The 17,593-nt window shown below is 44.1% G+C and overlaps 1 protein-coding gene across 3 annotated transcripts in view; it reads right to left on the bottom strand.

The window, feature by feature from the left end:
* Window positions 1–17,593, bottom strand: part of LOC137047461 (prolyl endopeptidase-like) — a 30,465-nt gene that overhangs the window by 4,548 nt on the left and 8,324 nt on the right. The window contains exons 4-16 of one of the 3 annotated variants that reach the window (XM_067425119.1): window positions 17,454–17,584; window positions 14,194–14,403; window positions 12,854–12,975; window positions 9,398–9,503; window positions 8,679–8,870; window positions 7,321–7,518; window positions 7,151–7,209; window positions 6,394–6,438; window positions 5,880–6,016; window positions 4,515–4,609; window positions 2,858–2,977; window positions 2,734–2,745; window positions 1,573–1,729 (exon numbers count right to left, since the gene is read on the bottom strand). In XM_067425119.1, the coding sequence (XP_067281220.1) occupies window positions 1,573–1,729; window positions 2,734–2,745; window positions 2,858–2,977; window positions 4,515–4,609; window positions 5,880–6,016; window positions 6,394–6,438; window positions 7,151–7,209; window positions 7,321–7,518; window positions 8,679–8,870; window positions 9,398–9,503; window positions 12,854–12,975; window positions 14,194–14,403; window positions 17,454–17,584 (1,584 nt within the window). Of the gene's footprint in view, window positions 1–1,572; window positions 1,730–2,733; window positions 2,746–2,845; window positions 2,978–4,514; window positions 4,610–5,879; window positions 6,017–6,393; window positions 6,439–7,105; window positions 7,210–7,320; window positions 7,519–8,678; window positions 8,871–9,397; window positions 9,504–12,853; window positions 12,976–14,193; window positions 14,404–17,453; window positions 17,585–17,593 lie in introns of all 3 variants that reach the window. The other 2 variants (XM_067425120.1, XM_067425121.1) reach the window with 2 other exon arrangements.

Below are 17,593 nucleotides of genomic sequence, written 5' to 3'. Positions count from 1 at the left end.
AGTACTGTACTTAAGGACACTGAGTATCTGTACTTTACTTGAGTACTGTTCTTAAGCACACTGAGTATCTGTACTTTACTTGAGTACTGTACTTAAGCACACTGAGTATCTGTACTTTACTTGAGTACTGTTCTTAAGCACACTGAGTATCTGTACTTTACTTGAGTACTGTACTTAAGCACACTGAGTATCTGTGCTTTACTTGAGTACTGTACTTAAGCACACTGAGTATCTGTACTTTACTTGAGTACTGTACTTAAGCACACTGAGTATCTGTGCTTTACTTGAGTACTGTACTTAAGCACACTTTGAGTATCTGTGCTTTACTTGAGTACTGTACTTAAGCACACTTTGAGTATCTGTGCTTTACTTGAGTACTGTACTTAAGCACACTTTGAGTATCTGTACTTTACTCGAGTACTGTACTTAAGTACACTTTAAGTATCTGTACTTTACTTGAGTACTGTATTTAAGCACACTTTGAGTATCTGTGCTTTACTTGAGTACTGTACTTAAGCACACTTTGAGTATCTGTACTTTACTTGAGTACTGTTCTTAAGAACACTTTGAGTATCTGTGCTTTACTTGAGTACTGTACTTAAGCACACTTTGAGTATCTGTGCTTTACTTGAGTACTGTACTTAAGCACACTTTGAGTATCTGTGCTTTACTGGAGTACTGCACTTAAGCACACTTTTCGAGTAAATGAGCTGGGTTACTGTCCAGCTCTGGAAACGATCACACTAGGTCAGGGGTTTTCAAAGTTAATGATCCCAAGGACCCCCCAAATATGATTAACCTTTTATGCGACCCCCTTCTTAAAATCCATCTATATGTGTCCCTGGACCACAAAACCAGTCACACGGGTCACTTTTTTAAAAATAAAAATGTACACATATATCTTCATGGCACATTATATTTACTTAATATCCTAATGATTTTTGGCATATAAGAAAAATGTATAATTTCTACCCACACAAATGTATTGTTGGCTGTTGCCACCGTGCCACTTAAGGCTGGTTTTGTGGTCCAGGGTCACACATGAAAAAACATTTCAACTGTTAGATGAATAGTAAGTGTGACATTATAAATACAACATACTGTTTCCAAACTTAAATTGACTATACTTAATGTTGGATTTAAAATCTTGAAGAACATTTTCCATTAAATATTATTTATACACTCTAAAAAATGCTGGGTTAAAAATAACCCAAGTTGGCTTGAAAATGGACAAACCCAGAGATTGGGTTGTTTAGCCCTAGTAAATGGACCCATTCAAACAACCCAATCTCTGGGTTTGTCCATTTTCAAGCCAACTTGGGTTGTTTTTAACCCAGCATTGTTTACAGTTTATGAGCGACTTTCACAATAATTGTGTGTAAGCAGCGTATGCAGTGCGTAAAGAACCCCAGTGAGCGAGATAAAGAGGACTAGAGCGGAGGTTACGGAGCAGAGAGTTCACACACATCACACTCTGCAGAAAACACTCTTCTTACTCAGTATTTTAGTCTAAGAGCGTTTTCTGCAGTGAACTCATTGATTATATGGTTCAAGGTTGTTTAGAAGCCATACTTGATGAGCCATTTAAACTGTTCAGGATCTTCCGAACAGCCGTAGTCCGTGGTCCAGGCGTGGCCGATGGTGAATTTGTGAAACTTGAGCATGTCCATGACCCCGACCTCAGCTACGGCACAGCCAAAGAGATCAGGACGCTGGTTTATACAGGCCCCTAAAACAGAAACACAGTCCGCATTTACCAGACACACTGACTCACACACCTGAGCTTACACGAGTGGGTTTAAAATGCTTGGATTACTCAGATAGAACAGGCCGATTTGACACACCTCACATCTCTAAAGGCCACGCAACCAAAGTGACGAAACCTCTGGATCAGCACAGACTTACTAAACTCGCTCACTTTCACAGAAAAGCTTTTTTCAAATGCTTAGTAATTTATTCACCGCTTCTGTTTTCAAACCGGTTCACCGCCCACACACACTCATCTTATTATGATTGTCTCCTCACACACCCACACACCCACACACTAGTAACCCTCAAACAGGTGCAGACGGAAGCTGGTATTGACCATTTTGGCGGATAATTCGTGAATAATTGTCAAACTGAGCTGAATACTTGTGAACACCCTGAATGGCCAAAGGATGTTTTTAAAGTGCCTTTCTGTTTTCCGGCATCATCCCTCTCTGCTCTGCCACTAGAAAAATCTAATATTTATTTATTTTATACAGATTTTTATACTGATCACAATAACTGCATATACTCAATACCCCCCCCCCCCTCTTCTCTCTCTCTCTCTCTCCAATCAGACAGAGATTGAATCCGTATTCGCCGACCATCTAACGATCGCATCTCCTGCTAAACGAGCTGTTTAATGAGAGTGAAGCGAGTGTGTGTGTGTGTGTGTGTGTGTGTGTGTGTGTGTGTGTGTGTGTGTGTGTGTGTGTGTGTGTGTGTGTGTGTGTGTGTGTGATGTTTACTCCACAGATGAGCTGTGAGTAACAGACGGCTCACATCATTAGAGCCGCTCATCTGCACCGCCATACGCTTCCATTACAGTGCTACGCTAATGCACCCGTGTGTGTGTGTGTGTGTGTGTTAGCTCTTCAGAGATACTCACCCACCAGCAGGCCTCCATTGTGTGTGTGTGTGTGTCCCTGTGTGTGTACGTGTGTGTCGCTGTGTGTGTGTGTGTGTTTGCTCTTCAGAGATACTCACCCACCAGCAGGCCTCCATTGTGTGTGTGTGTGTGTCCCTGTGTGTGTACGTGTGTGTCGCTGTGTGTGTGTGTGTGTGTGTGTGTGTGTGTTTGCTCTTCAGAGATACTCACCCACCAGCAGACCTCCATTAGAGGCTCCGTTGATGGTGATCCGGCCGGCCGTGGTGAATCGCTCGCGGATCAGATATTCGGCCGCACACTGGAAGTCGTCGAAACAGTTCTGCTTCTTCCCGAGAGTTCCAGCTGAAATCAGAAGTCTTTCTTTAAAGCCTTCGGTTTTAGAAGCTGCACACGGAGGGCGGAGCGGGGTAAACTGTGCCACTTATACTGAAGTTATGAGGTCATATTAGGTTATACTTCTACTGTAATTAAACTTCTACTGTAATTAAAGTTCTATTATGAAGTGCGGGTGGAAGTTTCCTGAGAAAAGTTACATCTTACCTCATGTTAGGGGTAAACTGAGTCATTCGGGAATATGGGAACATAAATTATTGACACAGCAAAACATGCTCTTCTTAATCAGTCATTCTGTCTCGTTTCTCGTCTAAATATCTAAATATTCTTAAATCAAGATGCATTTACTAGATCAGTAAAACGACATGAGATATTTTTTCTTGTTTTGTTGAAAATAAAATCTAAATGAAGAGAGTTTCTGCTTAAAACAGGCAAAATGATCTGCCAATGGGGTGAGAAAAATAATCTGATTTCTGTTTGAAATCTTGTTTCTTGTTTCCGTCCCAAACAGAAATAAGATTATTTCTCTCACCCCATTGGCAGATCATTTTTATAATTTATTTTTTTCACAAAAAAAGACTTGTCAAGTAAATGTTTCTTAATATAAGAATTTGTAGATATTTAGATTAGAAACAAGACAAAAATACGAAGTAAGAAATGCATTTTTTGCAGTGCAAGCAGTCCTTATTTGACCTTATATATAAATTTAAAAAATGCACATCATATTCTAGCCTGGATGCCAGCCGAACTCAGCCCCGCCCACAAAAATTTTAGGTCGGCAGTTCGGTCTGGACTCGATCCTTAGATGAGTAATTAATTATTATGTGAGTAGTAAACATGACTGACTATTTTGAGTGGCTTCTACATTCCTTTGTTTGGCTAAATAAATCAACTTTTAAATCAGCACTCGACTGTCAAACTGTAACGTTACTGTAAACAACATATTTACACGCTATCCAGTTCCGTTCGTGATTCAAAGTTAAGAAGCGATCGTTGTCAAATCATTGCCATGACGGATGGTATAGATGTGTTAGTGCAAACAGCCAATCAGAGCAGAGCTCAACATCAATCGATCAATGATTCGGATCGCCAATGTCTCGTGATTTCAGCAGTTTGACACGCGATCCGAATCATGAATCGATTCGCTGACTCATAACCGTTTGAATCTTTATTTGAGGATTGAACACAAACGCGGAAGAGAAGCCAATGCTGAATAAAGTCGTAGTTTTTGTTATTTTTGGACCCAAATGTATTTTGGATGCTTCAAGAGACTCTAATTAACCCACTGATGTCTCATATGGACTACTGTGATGATGTTTTTATTCCCTTTCTGGACATGGACAGTATAGTGTGCATACACTTGCATACGCTCTCGGACTAAATATAAAATATCTTAAACTGTGTGTGAAGATGAACGGAGGTCTGACGGGTGTGGAGCGACATTAGGGAGAGGAGTTAATGACAGACATTTCATTATTGGGTGAACTAACCCTTTAATTTGTAATTTGTGTGTGTGTGCGTGAGTGCGTGTGTGTGTGTGGATGACCTTTGTGCCAGGTTTGTCCATATTCTCCTCCTCCTCGGATGTTTGCTACAGCCAGGATGCCCCCCAGGTGTCTGATAAAGAGCAGGTATGCAGTACTACACACACACACACAGAGAGAGAGAGAGAGAGAGAGAGAGAGAGAAATATTGTGTTATTTTTGTATCGTCATGTTCTACACCCACCCCCAAACTCACACACACACGGTTGTTTTTGTGACATATGCGGACAATCTTTAGGTGTAATGGTTTTTATACTGTACAAACCGTATTTACTATCCCCTTACACTGCCCCTAAACCTACACATCACACACACACACACACACACACACACACACACACACACACACACACACACACACACACACACACACGCGCACACACACACACACACACACACACACACACACACACACACACTGCCCCTAAACCTACCCATCACACACACACACACACACACACACACACACTGCCCCTAAACCTACCCATCACACACACACACACACACACACACACACTGCCCCTAAACCTACCCATCACACACACACACACACACACACACACACACTGCCCCTAAACCTACCCATCACACACACACACACACACATACTGCCCCTAAACCTACCCATCACACACACACACACACACACACACACACACACACACACACACACACACACTGCCCCTAAACCTACCCATCAAACACACACACACACACTGCCCCTAAACCTACCCATCACACACACACACACACACACACACACACACACACACACACTGCCCCTAAACCTACCCATCAAACACACACACACATACACACACTGCCCCTAAACCTACCCATCACACACACACACACACACACACACACACACACACACACTGCCCCTAAACCTACCCATCACACACACACACACATACACACACTGCCCCTAAACCTACCCATCAAACACACACACACACACACACACACACACACACACACACACACACACACACACACACACACACACACACACACACACACTGCCCCTAAACCTACCCATCACACACACACACACACACACACACACACACACACACACACACTGCCCCTAAACCTACCCATCAAACACACACACACATACACACACTGCCCCTAAACCTACCCATCACACACACACACACACACACACACACACACACACACACACACACACACACACACACACAGACACACACACACACTGCCCCTAAACCTACCCATCACACACACACACACACACACACACACACACACACACACACACACACACACACACACACTGCCCCTAAACCTACCCATCACACACACACACACACACACACACACACACTGAGCTTCATACGGACTTGTAGTGCGGCTGGATTGAGTTCTCGAAGCCTCCGTATCCGTAAAGGAAGACCGGATGAGATCCGTCTCTCTCGATGCCTCGAGCGTGGACCAGGAACATCGGGATCTGCGTGCCGTCTTTACTGGGGTAAAACACCTGCACACACACACACACACACACACACACACACACACACACACACACAAAAAACAAACACACACGAAGTGTAATATTTCTGTGAAAACGTCACACATTTTTAATGTAATTTTTCTGGATTATTTGATGAATAGAAAGTTCAAAAGATCAAATTAATAAATCACAATCATCACAATGATCAGTGTGTGTGTGTGTGTGTGTGTGTGTGTTATAGACCTGAGTGGTCTGATAGTCTCTCTCGTTGACTCCCTTCACCTCCACCTGTCTGAAGACTGTGTGTGTGTGTGTGTGTGTGTGTGTGTGTGTGTGTGTGTGTGTGTGTGTGTGTGTGTGTGTGTGTGTGTGTGTGTGTGTGTGTGTGTGTGTGTGTTATAGACCTGAGTGGTCTGATAGTCTCTCTCGTTGACTCCCTTCACCTCCACCTGTCTGAAGACTGTGTGTGTGTGTGTGTGTGTGTGTGTGTGTGTGTGTGTGTGTGTGTGTGTGTGTGTGTGTGTGTGTGTGTGTGTGTGTGTGTGTGTGTGTGTGTGTGTGTGTGTGTGTGTGTGTGTGTGTGTGTTATAAACCTGAGTGGTCTGATAGTCTCTCTCGTTGACTCCCTTCACCTCCACCTGTCTGAAGAGTGTGTGTGTGTGTGTGTGTGTGTGTGTGTGTGTGTGTGTGTGTGTGTGTGTGTGTGTGTGTGTGTGTGTGTGTGTGTTATAAACCTGAGTGGTCTGATAGTCTCTGTCGTTGACTCCCTTCACCTCCACCTGTCTGAAGACTGTGTGTGTGTGTGTGTGTGTGTGTGTGTGTGTGTGTGTGTGTGTGTGTGTGTGTGTGTGTGTGTGTGTGTTATAAACCTGAGTGGTCTGATAGTCTCTGTCGTTGACTCCCTTCACCTCCACCTGTCTGAAGACTGTGTGTGTGTGTGTGTGTGTGTGTGTGTGTGTGTGTGTGTGTGTGTGTGTGTTATAAACCTGAGTGGTCTGATAGTCTCTCTCGTTGACTCTCTTCACCTCCACCTGTCTGAAGACTGTGTGTGTGTGTGTGTGTGTGTGTGTGTGTGTGTGTGTGTGTGTGTGTGTGTGTGTGTGTGTGTTATAAAACCTGAGTGGTCTGATAGTCTCTGTCGTTGACTCCCTTCACCTCCACCTGTCTGAAGACCGTGGGCTCCGCCTCCGCCTGACTCAGGTCGCAGTGGTAGATTATTCCTGAGCGATTGGACAGATGATTAACACACGTCTCCTGCTCTCATTAACACACGTCTCCTGCTCTGATTAACACACGTCTCTAACACACTGCCCTATTATGCGCTCACTGACCTGGAGTGGTGAAGGAGGTGAACTTGTAGAAGAAGTCTGAGTGCTTCTTCTTGCAGCTGATGCCGACCACAGAGCCCACATCTAAAGGCAGATCTCGGATCAGTGAGCCCGACTGCAGCTCATACAGCTGGAGGATATCCTTCACATCATGCACATAATTCACCAGCAGGTGGCGCTGGTTCACACACTCCACGAACCCTGCGGAGCGCATATAAACACTGACAGGCTGCGGTGCGCGCGTGTGTGTGTGTGTGTGTGTGTGTGTGTGTGTGTGTGTGTGTATTTTTGTCTTGTTTCTAGTTAAATATCTAAAAATTCTGACATTAAAAACATTTACTAGACAAGTCAAAATTATTTTTTGTCTTGTTTTGTGAAAAATAACTCAAAACGAAGTTTTCTGTTTGAATTAAGATTATTTTTCTCACCCCATTGGCAGATTATTTATCTTATTTTAAGCAAAAACTCTCTTCATTTTGAGTTTTCCCCAAAACAAGACAATTACTTTTGCTTGTCTAGTAAATACTTCTTGTTTTAAGAATTTTTAGATATTTTGACGAGAAACAAAATATCTTTGTGTGTACAGTATAAAAACCCTTACACCTATGGAATGTCCCCACATTTCTCAAAAACAAACATGTGTGTTTTAACAGACTAAATAAAACATAAACAATAATATTATAATAAATTATGAAACCAAATAAATGTTCTTAAACCGAATGTATAGAGATAAAGAAATAAGATGTTTAGAGGAATGTTGTGAGAATGTTTGCAGATGTTTGCAGATGTTGTGAGAATGTTTGCAGATGTTTGCAGATGTTGTGAGGATGTTTGCAGATGTTTGCAGATGTTTAGAGGAATGTTGTGAGGATGTTTGCAGATGTTTGCAGATGTTGTGAGGATGTTTGCAGATGTTGTGAGGATGTTTGCAGATGTTGTGAGGATGTTTGCAGATGTTGTGAGGATGTTTGCAGATGTTGTGAGGATGTTTGCAGATGTTTGCAGATGTTGTGAGGATGTTTGCAGATGTTGTGAGGATGTTTGCAGATGTTTGCAGATGTTGTGAGGATGTTTGCAGATGTTTGCAGATGTTGTGAGGATGTTTGCAGATGTTGTGAGGATGTTTGCAGATGTTGTGAGGATGTTTGCAGATGTTTGCAGATGTTGTGAGGATGTTTGCAGATGTTGTGAGGATGTTTGCAGATGTTGTGAGGATGTTTGCAGATGTTGTGAGGATGTTTGCAGATGTTTGCAGATGTTGTGAGAATGTTTGCAGATGTTTGCAGATGTTGTGAGGATGTTTGCAGATGTTGTGAGGATGTTTGCAGATGTTGTGAGGATGTTTGCAGATGTGTTCTTACCCAGGACGTCCTTCTCGTGTTGGGGAATGAGGGTCTTCCAGTGCTTCTGCTCTGGCTTCTGCAGGTCTATAGTGATGAGGCGATAGCGAGGAGCCTCCAGGTTAGTGCGTAAGGTGAAGACGGTGGCCTCGTTGGTGATGTACGTGTACTGCGCTTCAAATGTGTCAATCAACTTCACCCACGGCAGCAAACCTGCAATAACAGCAGAATATATATATATTTCATAATATACACACATACATACACAAAAACACACACATACATACATACATATTGACATACATACACACACACACACACACACACACACACACACACAAAATTGTTGTCAAAAACTTAATCCGAATGGGATTCAGAGTGATGATCAAACACAGATGGAGTCGATCGAGTCCATCAACACACACTTCCTCTTCATGGCTTCATCTTTTCATCCAGTATCGCTCCGCCGTTTTCATTTATATAACATTATAACAATGCGTTATTTTACATGTGTGTCAGTAATGCTTCTGCCGCTTGTTTCTGCTTCTTCTTGTCCTGTGTTTTGATTCAGAGTTTCTGTCCTCTTTCAGAAGATGTGTAATAGCGCCCCCTACCGTATATCAGTGAAAACAGGGATTGCCGGAGAAATGTTGCTTCAGTGGTGGGAAAGCGTTGTCATAAAGGATGGGAAATGTCATCAATAGAAGGGAAAGAGTTGAGACGTTGTTTTTCTCACTGACCTGTGATGCCTTTGGGCAGCTGCTGAAGGTCACAGTACCACAGACGGTTGACCGGCTCACAGCCTTCAGTGATGGACAGCACCGCATACCTGCCGTCATCAGACACCTGAGCACAGCAGGACATTCAGTTTAGAAGAAAAGCTAAAGTATGTTTGATTCATTTCTGTTATAAAAACTGATCAGTTACAGCCTGGATGCCAACCGAACTCAGCCCCGCCCACAACCGGACCCAGCCCCGCCCACAACCGAACTCAGCCCCGCCCACAACCGAACTCAGCCCCACCCACAACCGGACTCAGCCCCGCCCACAACCGAACTCAGCCCCGCCCACAACCAAACTCAGCCCCGCCCACAGCCGAACTCAGCCCCGCCCACAACCGAAATCAGCCCCGCACACAACCAAACTCAGCCCCGCCCACAACCGGACTCAAGGTGCAGATCCACTTGTCCGTGCAACACTTATGTCGCGCCACGCTCCACTTTATTCCTATGGGTGACGTCAAGCGACTTTAATGCGCCCGCATAGCATCCCTGGAAGGCCGCGTTGCATTTGAAAAAATGCTGCGCATCAAAAAAGCTGACCGTTTCTCATCTTTATGCAAATGAATCCGTTGAACGTGACGTGACTATCCAATAGAAGTAGAGCACATGGAGACTGGGGGAAGTCTCTCGCGGGTCGTTTGTTTTTCATTCCCCGCTGGCTCAAAAGCACGCCCATAGCAGTAAACTTGAGGAACGCCCATCAACGCACAAATGAGGGGAAGCGTCACAACATCGCGCTTCAGTTGTGTCGCAAAATCTTCCACAGTCAGCCCCGTCCACAGCCAAACTCAGCCCCGCTCACAACATCTGAGCTCAGGTTCGGTCTGGACTTGATCCATTGAGAAGTATGACGGAACAGAAACTGACCAATGAGATCATCAGGGCGGGCTTTAGACGACGATGGACAGATGATCAACAGAAACTGACCAATGAGATCATCAGGGCGGGCTTTAGCCGATGATGGACAGATGATCAACAGAAACTGACCAATGAGATCATCAGGGCGGGCTTTAGCCGATGATGGACAGATGATCAACAGAAACTGACCAATGAGATCATCAGGGCGGGCTTTAGCCGATGACGGACAGATGATCAACAGAAACTGACCAATGAGATCATCAGGGCGGGCTTTAGCCGATGACGGACAGATGATCAACAGAAACTGACCAATGAGATCATCAGGGCGGGCTTTAGCCGATGACGGACAGATGATCGACAGAAACTGACCAATGAGATCATCAGGGCGGGCTTTAGCCGATGACGGACAGATGATCAACAGAAACTGACCAATGAGATCATCAGGGCGGGCTTTAGCCGATGACGGACAGATGATCAACAGAAACTGACCAATGAGATCATCAGGGCGGGCTTTAGCCGATGACGGACAGATGATCAACAGAAGCTGACCAATGAGATCATCAGGGCGGGCTTTAGCCGATGACGGACAGATGATCGACAGAAACTGACCAATGAGATCATCAGGGCGGGCTTTAGCCGATGACGGACAGATGATCGACAGAAACTGACCAATGAGATCATCAGGGCGGGCTTTAGCCGATGACGGACAGATGATCGACAGAAACTGACCAATGAGATCATCAGGGCGGGCTTTAGCCGATGACGGACAGATGATCAACAGAAACTGACCAATGAGATCATCAGGGCGGGCTTTAGCCGATGACGGACAGATGATCAACAGAAACTGACCAATGAGATCATCAGGGCGGGCTTTAGCCGATGACGGACAGATGATCAACAGAAGCTGACCAATGAGATCATCAGGGCGGGCTTTAGCCGATGACGGACAGATGATCGACAGAAACTGACCAATGAGATCATCAGGGCGGGCTTTAGCCGATGACGGACAGATGATCAACAGAAGCTGACCAATGAGATCATCAGGGCGGGCTTTAGCCGATGACGGACAGATGATCAACAGAAGCTGACCAATGAGATCATCAGGGCGGGCTTTAGCCGATGACGGACAGATGATCAACAGAAGCTGACCAATGAGATCATCAGGGCGGGCTTTAGACGATGACGGACAGATGATTGGTGAGTGCTCTGTGTATCCTTAAATTCTGGTTTTACAACACCGTTTATTCCAGCACATGTGCAGACAGGGTTGGCAAGTTTTTTCAACAAAACTCGTCAACTACTAGCCCATAAACAATCCAACGCTCTCCATTGACTTTGTATTGCATGAAGCGGTCGCCTCGTCTTTTCTTACTTATAAAAAAAAACAGAACAATGTCTAAAAGATGATATGTGACAAGGTGTGCAGCAAACAAGCTAAAAAACACAGAACTAAGTTTTTATAAGCTGTCGACCACAAAAAACGAGCGTTTGAGGAGATAAAAGTGGACACGGGCAATAAGACGTGAAGCTTTAGCAGGAGAATGGGGAAATTTTGGGATCCTCACACTCAGTGTGTGTACGTGTGCAGTAAACATTTAGTCAAATATCCAAATGTCAGTTTCACATTATATTTCCTGTCTGATTATTCCAGTGTGTGTAGTTCTCAGTGTAATATAACATGTCTCCGGTATCCACTTTTGTGTCCTTAAACATTCATTTTTGTGGTCAACAGCTTATACAAACTTCTGTGTTTTTGTTCCTGTTTTTTTAGCTTGTTTTCTGTACACTTTGTCACATATCAGCTTTTAGACATTGTTAGATTTTTTTCTAGTAAGTCAGAAATGATAAGGAGGCGATCTCGCGATAGAAAGTCAATGGAGACGGCTGTTTTTTTTGGCTTCAGATTATGACGCGTGTCTCTTTAGCTTCTCGGGGGGGGGGGTTTCTCGGTTCTCCGAGAAAAATTGCGTTTGGGAGTAAAATGTGTGTTATTTTGGCAAGGTTGCTGCTAAAATTGGCATTGCTGGGTCTATAGATCACATAATTGTGGTCGCTTCGACCCGCGGAGAAACCGCAGACTTGGCAACGCAGTGCAGTTGAGTTCTGTTGACATTTATAACGTTATGCGTCGCTCCGCTGCTCTGATTGGTTGTCGGTCTGTCCAATCGAGGTCTTTCCTGGTTGGGTTGAAACACGCCCCATAATCACAGCCCAATGAGCATCAGACTCATATTCTGACCAGAGCTGAGGATGACCACGGCAGGCCGGATCAGTTATTTAATTTGGCGCCACTTAAACAAAACTATCCTCAACTAGAACAGCAAACCCTGCTGCGTTCCAGACCCCATCCTATCCGGCAGAACGCCAGAGAACGCAAACCACGAAATAGGTTTGAAATAGTTTTAGTTAGAAAGAGACAACCACATGGAAAAGGAGAACAATTAATTTTAGACTAGGCAATTTCTTCAAATGCTACACGGCATGACTCGTCGGAGTAAGTTGCATCACTTTATCTTCCTGAATATTGTGCTTTGTTTAAATTAGCTGTCCGCTTACGGTAAGGCTACTGTGCCATTTTGGGTGGTCAGGAAATTCTGCCACCAGGATGTCTTCTGATTGGCTGGTGCCAATGACGTGGTAGTACAGTTTCTGGTTTAGGTTTGTTGTGGTCTCAGTGCCTAGAGTGGAAATAACACAAGCAAATTACATGGCTGTTTTTTACTTCCATATAAAACAAAGTCAGGATGGTGAAAGGTGTGTGTGCTGGAACCAGACCAACACAAATTCACTGCACAAAAAAGTTTTTTTCTTCAAGGAAGACAATACTTTTTTGCTGTGTATATATGCACTATATTGCCAAAAGTGTTGTGACGCCGCCTTCACACACACACGAGCGTCCCATTGTTAACCCGTGGGGTTTAATCTGGAGTCGGCCCACCCTCTCTAACAGCTTCAGCTCTTCTGGGAAGGCTTTCCTCAAGGTTTAGGAGTGTGTTTATGGGGATTTTTGCCCATTCTTCTAGAAGCTCATTTGTGAGGTCAGGCACTGATGTTGGACGAGAAGGCCTGGCTCTCAGTCTCCGCTCTAATTCATCCCAAAGCTGTTCTATCGGGTTGAGCTCAGGACTCTGTGCAGGTCAGTCCAGTTCCTCCACATCAAACTCCTCATCCATGTCTTTATGGAGCGACACTTTGTGCACTGGAGCGCAGTCATGCTGGAACAGGAAGGGGCCGTCCACAAACTGATCCCACAAAGTCAGGAGCATGAAATTGTCCAAAATGTCTTGGTGAAGCATTAAGAGTTCCTTTCACTGGAACTAAGGGGCCAACCCCTGAAAAACAACCCCACCCCATAATCCCCCCTCCACCAAACTTTACACTTGGCACACTGCAGTCAGGCGAGTCCCGTTCTCCTGGCGACGGCCAAACCCAGACTCGTCCATGGGATTGTCAGACTGAAGCGTGATTGGTCGCTCAGAGAACACGTCTCACTGCTCTAGAGTCCAGTGGCGGCTGCTTTACTCCACTGCATCCCACGCTTTGCTTTGCTCTTGGTGATGTAAGGCTTGGATGAGCTGCTCGGCCATGGAAACCCATTCCATGAAGCTCTCTCCGCTGTTCTTGAGCTCATCTGAAGGCCACAGAAGTCTGGAGGTCTGGAGCTGTTGACTCTGCAGAAAGTTGGAGACTTCTGCGCACTGTGACCCTCAGCATGCACTGACCCCGCTCTGGGATTTAACATCACCTAACACTTCTGCATGCCTAGTGCTTGATTTATACACCTATGGCCATGAAGGGATTGAACACCTGAATTCAGTGATTTTGGAGGGGCGTCACAATACTTCTGGCAATATAGTGTAGCTAATAAGTGATGAAGGAGCAGTGTCGTTTTTCACCGTCAGCTTTGCCGTCCTGTCGAGGGTAGCAGTTGTAGAAGATGCCCTTGGCGTCGTGAGTCCAGGCCAGGCAGCTAAACTTCACCCTTTCCAGGACATCCGGCAACTTGCTAAGATCATCAGCCTTCAGGAAGTGCATAGTCACCCAATCAGAGCCGGCGCTGCTCAGACCGTATGCAAAATACTCACACTCCTCGGACAGCCGGCCCACTGCGCATCAACATGCAAAGGAGAAACAATCGGATCAGTTAAAGGTGCCTGAGAAGGAAACATTTAATTAACCTTAGCCATAGTTAAATAAAAAGACTTTAGTACATGGACATCACATACTGTGAGTCTCAAACACCATTGCCTCCTCATTCATATCATGTAAATCTTGTTTGTGGAAAACACCACGAATAACAGGCGAATCTCAACATAACACCAACTGTGACGCAATCGCTGGGATCATTAATATGCACGCCCCCAACATTAGCATTTCAGCCAGTGTTCATTTTCATCAGGTAAACAAGCGCCACGCGAGGATAGCGAAAACGGCAGATCATGAGTGTAGGGGACGGGAGGACTTTTCATAGCCTTCCCACAGATAAACAACGTCAACAGTCATGGCTGATGTTTATTATAATCGGATACCACAAAAATGTAATTTAAAGTTGTTCGTGTGCTCGGCCCATTTCACCGCGGAGAGTTTTTCTAACCTGGGGCAATATAGCAGGATTCGCTCAGCGTCTGAAACTGAAGAAAGGGCCGATCCAACTGTATTCCTGCGAGCGGTAAGCAGTGATTTATCCACTTCTCGACTGTCGAGCCCATTTCGGATTAAACTGAAAGTTTCTTAGTAAGACATCATTACGATAACATCCCCTGTGCTGTCTAGATTCAACGCAAGATGCTAGTATTGGAAACTCCACGTAGCTCACATTACGGTTTGTCAAATGACAGGTTAATATTATTTCCTGCCAGTGTTGTCATAAAACACAACAGTAGATACGCAAGTCGATCCCTTTCGACGGATTGAAATCTAAGCCTATATTTCATCATCAACACAAAACTGAGAAACGAACGTTGCGCTTACTACGGCTGTTAAGCTGTTTACAGATCGCTCAGTCAGCTAACTTCTCCACCATCTGAGCTGAAACGATAGTCATTTGAGAAGGCTTAGTCAGCGTGTTCAATAAATATACATTTTTGAGAACTGAAGTATGATTATTTTGTAGAGGGTGAGTAGTAAACATGACACTGACTATTTTGAGTGGCTTCTACATTCCTTTGTTTGGCTAAATAAATCGACTTTTAAATCAGCACTCGACTGTCAAACTGTAACGTTACTGTAAACAACATATTTACACGCTATCCAGTTCCGTTCGTGATTCAAAGTTAAGAAGCGATCGTTGTCAAATCATTGCCATGACGGATGGTATAGATGTGTTAGTGCAAACAGCCAATCAGAGCAGAGCTCAACATTAATCGATCAATGATTCGGATCACCAATGTCTCTTGATTTCAGCAATTTGACGCACGATCCGAATCATGAATCGATTCGCTGATTCATAACCGTTTGAATCTTTATTTGAGGATTGAACACAAACGCGGAAGAGAAGCCAATGCTGAATAAAGTCGTAGTTTTTGTTATTTTTGGACCCAAATGTATTTTGGATGCTTCAAGAGACTCTAATTAACCCACTGATGTCTCATATGGACTACTGTGATGATGTTTTTATTCCCTTTCTGGACATGGACAGTATAGTGTGCATACACTTGCATACGCTCTCGGACTAAATATAAAATATCTTAAACTGTGTGTGAAGATGAACGGAGGTCTTACGGGTGTGGAGCGACATTAGGGAGAGGAGTTAATGACAGACATTTCATTTTTGGCTGAACTAACCCTTTAAATAAGCCACATAAACTCTATTTAGATATCAGATAACAATTTAAAATATTGTTTCAAATCATTCTAAGGAATCTTAAAGACCAAGTTAAGACTGAAGCGACTGCACTAAATAAAGACAGCCGGTAAGAAAGAGATGGAAGAAATGGAAAGTAAAAGTGGTATGGGACGTGCTGCCAGGTTTACAGTTATAAAATATGTACTTCCATAAACACCATGTATGAATGTGCAAACATTCCAGCTGTTTACTAAAGGTCCCTCAGGGCTCTAAACCTGTTCACAAAGCACTAAAACACTTTAAAACCGCTCCAGGAAACACGGCCAGGGAAATATTCAGGGTTTCCATTCATGCAAATTTTTTGCTGTAAAGTTTTCTGCAGAGAAAATCTTAGAAAACGACTGTATTAAAATAGAAAGGAGTGAAATGCAGAAATGAAGACCGATACGGCTCAAGAGAAACTCCACTGAGGGTTTTATGTAACGGTGGTTTTTTTCCTACTCTGTTCATTTATTAATGTTTTTACACAACTGTTAAAAAGTTTGGGGTCAGTAGGTTTGTGTGTGTGTGTCTGTGTGTGTGTGTATGTGTGTGTGTCGGTGTGTGTGTGTGTGTGTGTGTGTGTGTGTGTGTGTGTGTGCCTGTTTATGTGGTTTATGAGGACACAAATTTGTATAACTACATGGGTATTACACTGGTATTACACTATAAATGTGGTTTATGAGGACATATCAAATGTCCTCATAATTCAAATGGCCTTAAAAACATACTAAATGATATTTTTTTTAAGAAAGTAAAAATGCAGAATGTTTCCTGTGATGGGTAGGTTTAGGGGCAGTGAGTGTGTGTGTGTGATGGGTAGGTTTAGGGGCAGTGAGTGTGTGTGTGTGATGGGTAGGTTTAGGGGCAGTGTAAGGGGATAGAAAATACGGTTTGTACAGTATAAAAACCATTACACCTATGGAGAGTCCCTGTAAACCACATAGACCAACATGTGTGTGTGTGTGTGTGTGTGTGTGTGTGTGTGTGTGTGTGTGTGTGTGTGTGTGTGTGTGTGTGTGTGTGTGTGTGTGTGTGTGTGTGTGTGTGTGTGTGTGTGTGTGTGTGTGTGTGTGTGTGTGTGTGTGTGTGTGTGTGTGTGATGGGTAGGTTTAGGGGCAGTGTAAGGGGATAGAAAATACGGTTTGTACAGTATAAAAACCATTACACCTATGGAGAGTCCCTGTAAACCACATAGACCAACATGTGTGTGTGTGTGTGTGTGTGTGTGTGTGTATGTGTGTGTGTGTGTGTGTGTGTGTGTGTGTGTGTGTGTGTGTGTGTGTGTGTGTGCGTGTGTGTGTGTGTGTGTGCGTGTGTGTTCTGACTCACTCTTGAGAGCCACAGTCCCGTCGTCTGAGAGTGTGTTGGGGTCGAAGAACACCGACGCTGGGCTGTCCAGAGAGTCCTGCACATACAGAACATTCTGGTTCTGCAGACCCTCGTTATGAGAATAGAAATATCTGCAATAC

Source organism: Pseudorasbora parva, chromosome 19 (genome assembly GCF_024679245.1).
Source record: "Pseudorasbora parva isolate DD20220531a chromosome 19, ASM2467924v1, whole genome shotgun sequence".
Taxonomy (NCBI): Eukaryota; Metazoa; Chordata; class Actinopteri; order Cypriniformes; family Gobionidae; genus Pseudorasbora; species Pseudorasbora parva.
Note: the sequence above shows the minus strand (reverse complement) of the source record. Positions and strands in the feature narration are given on the sequence as shown.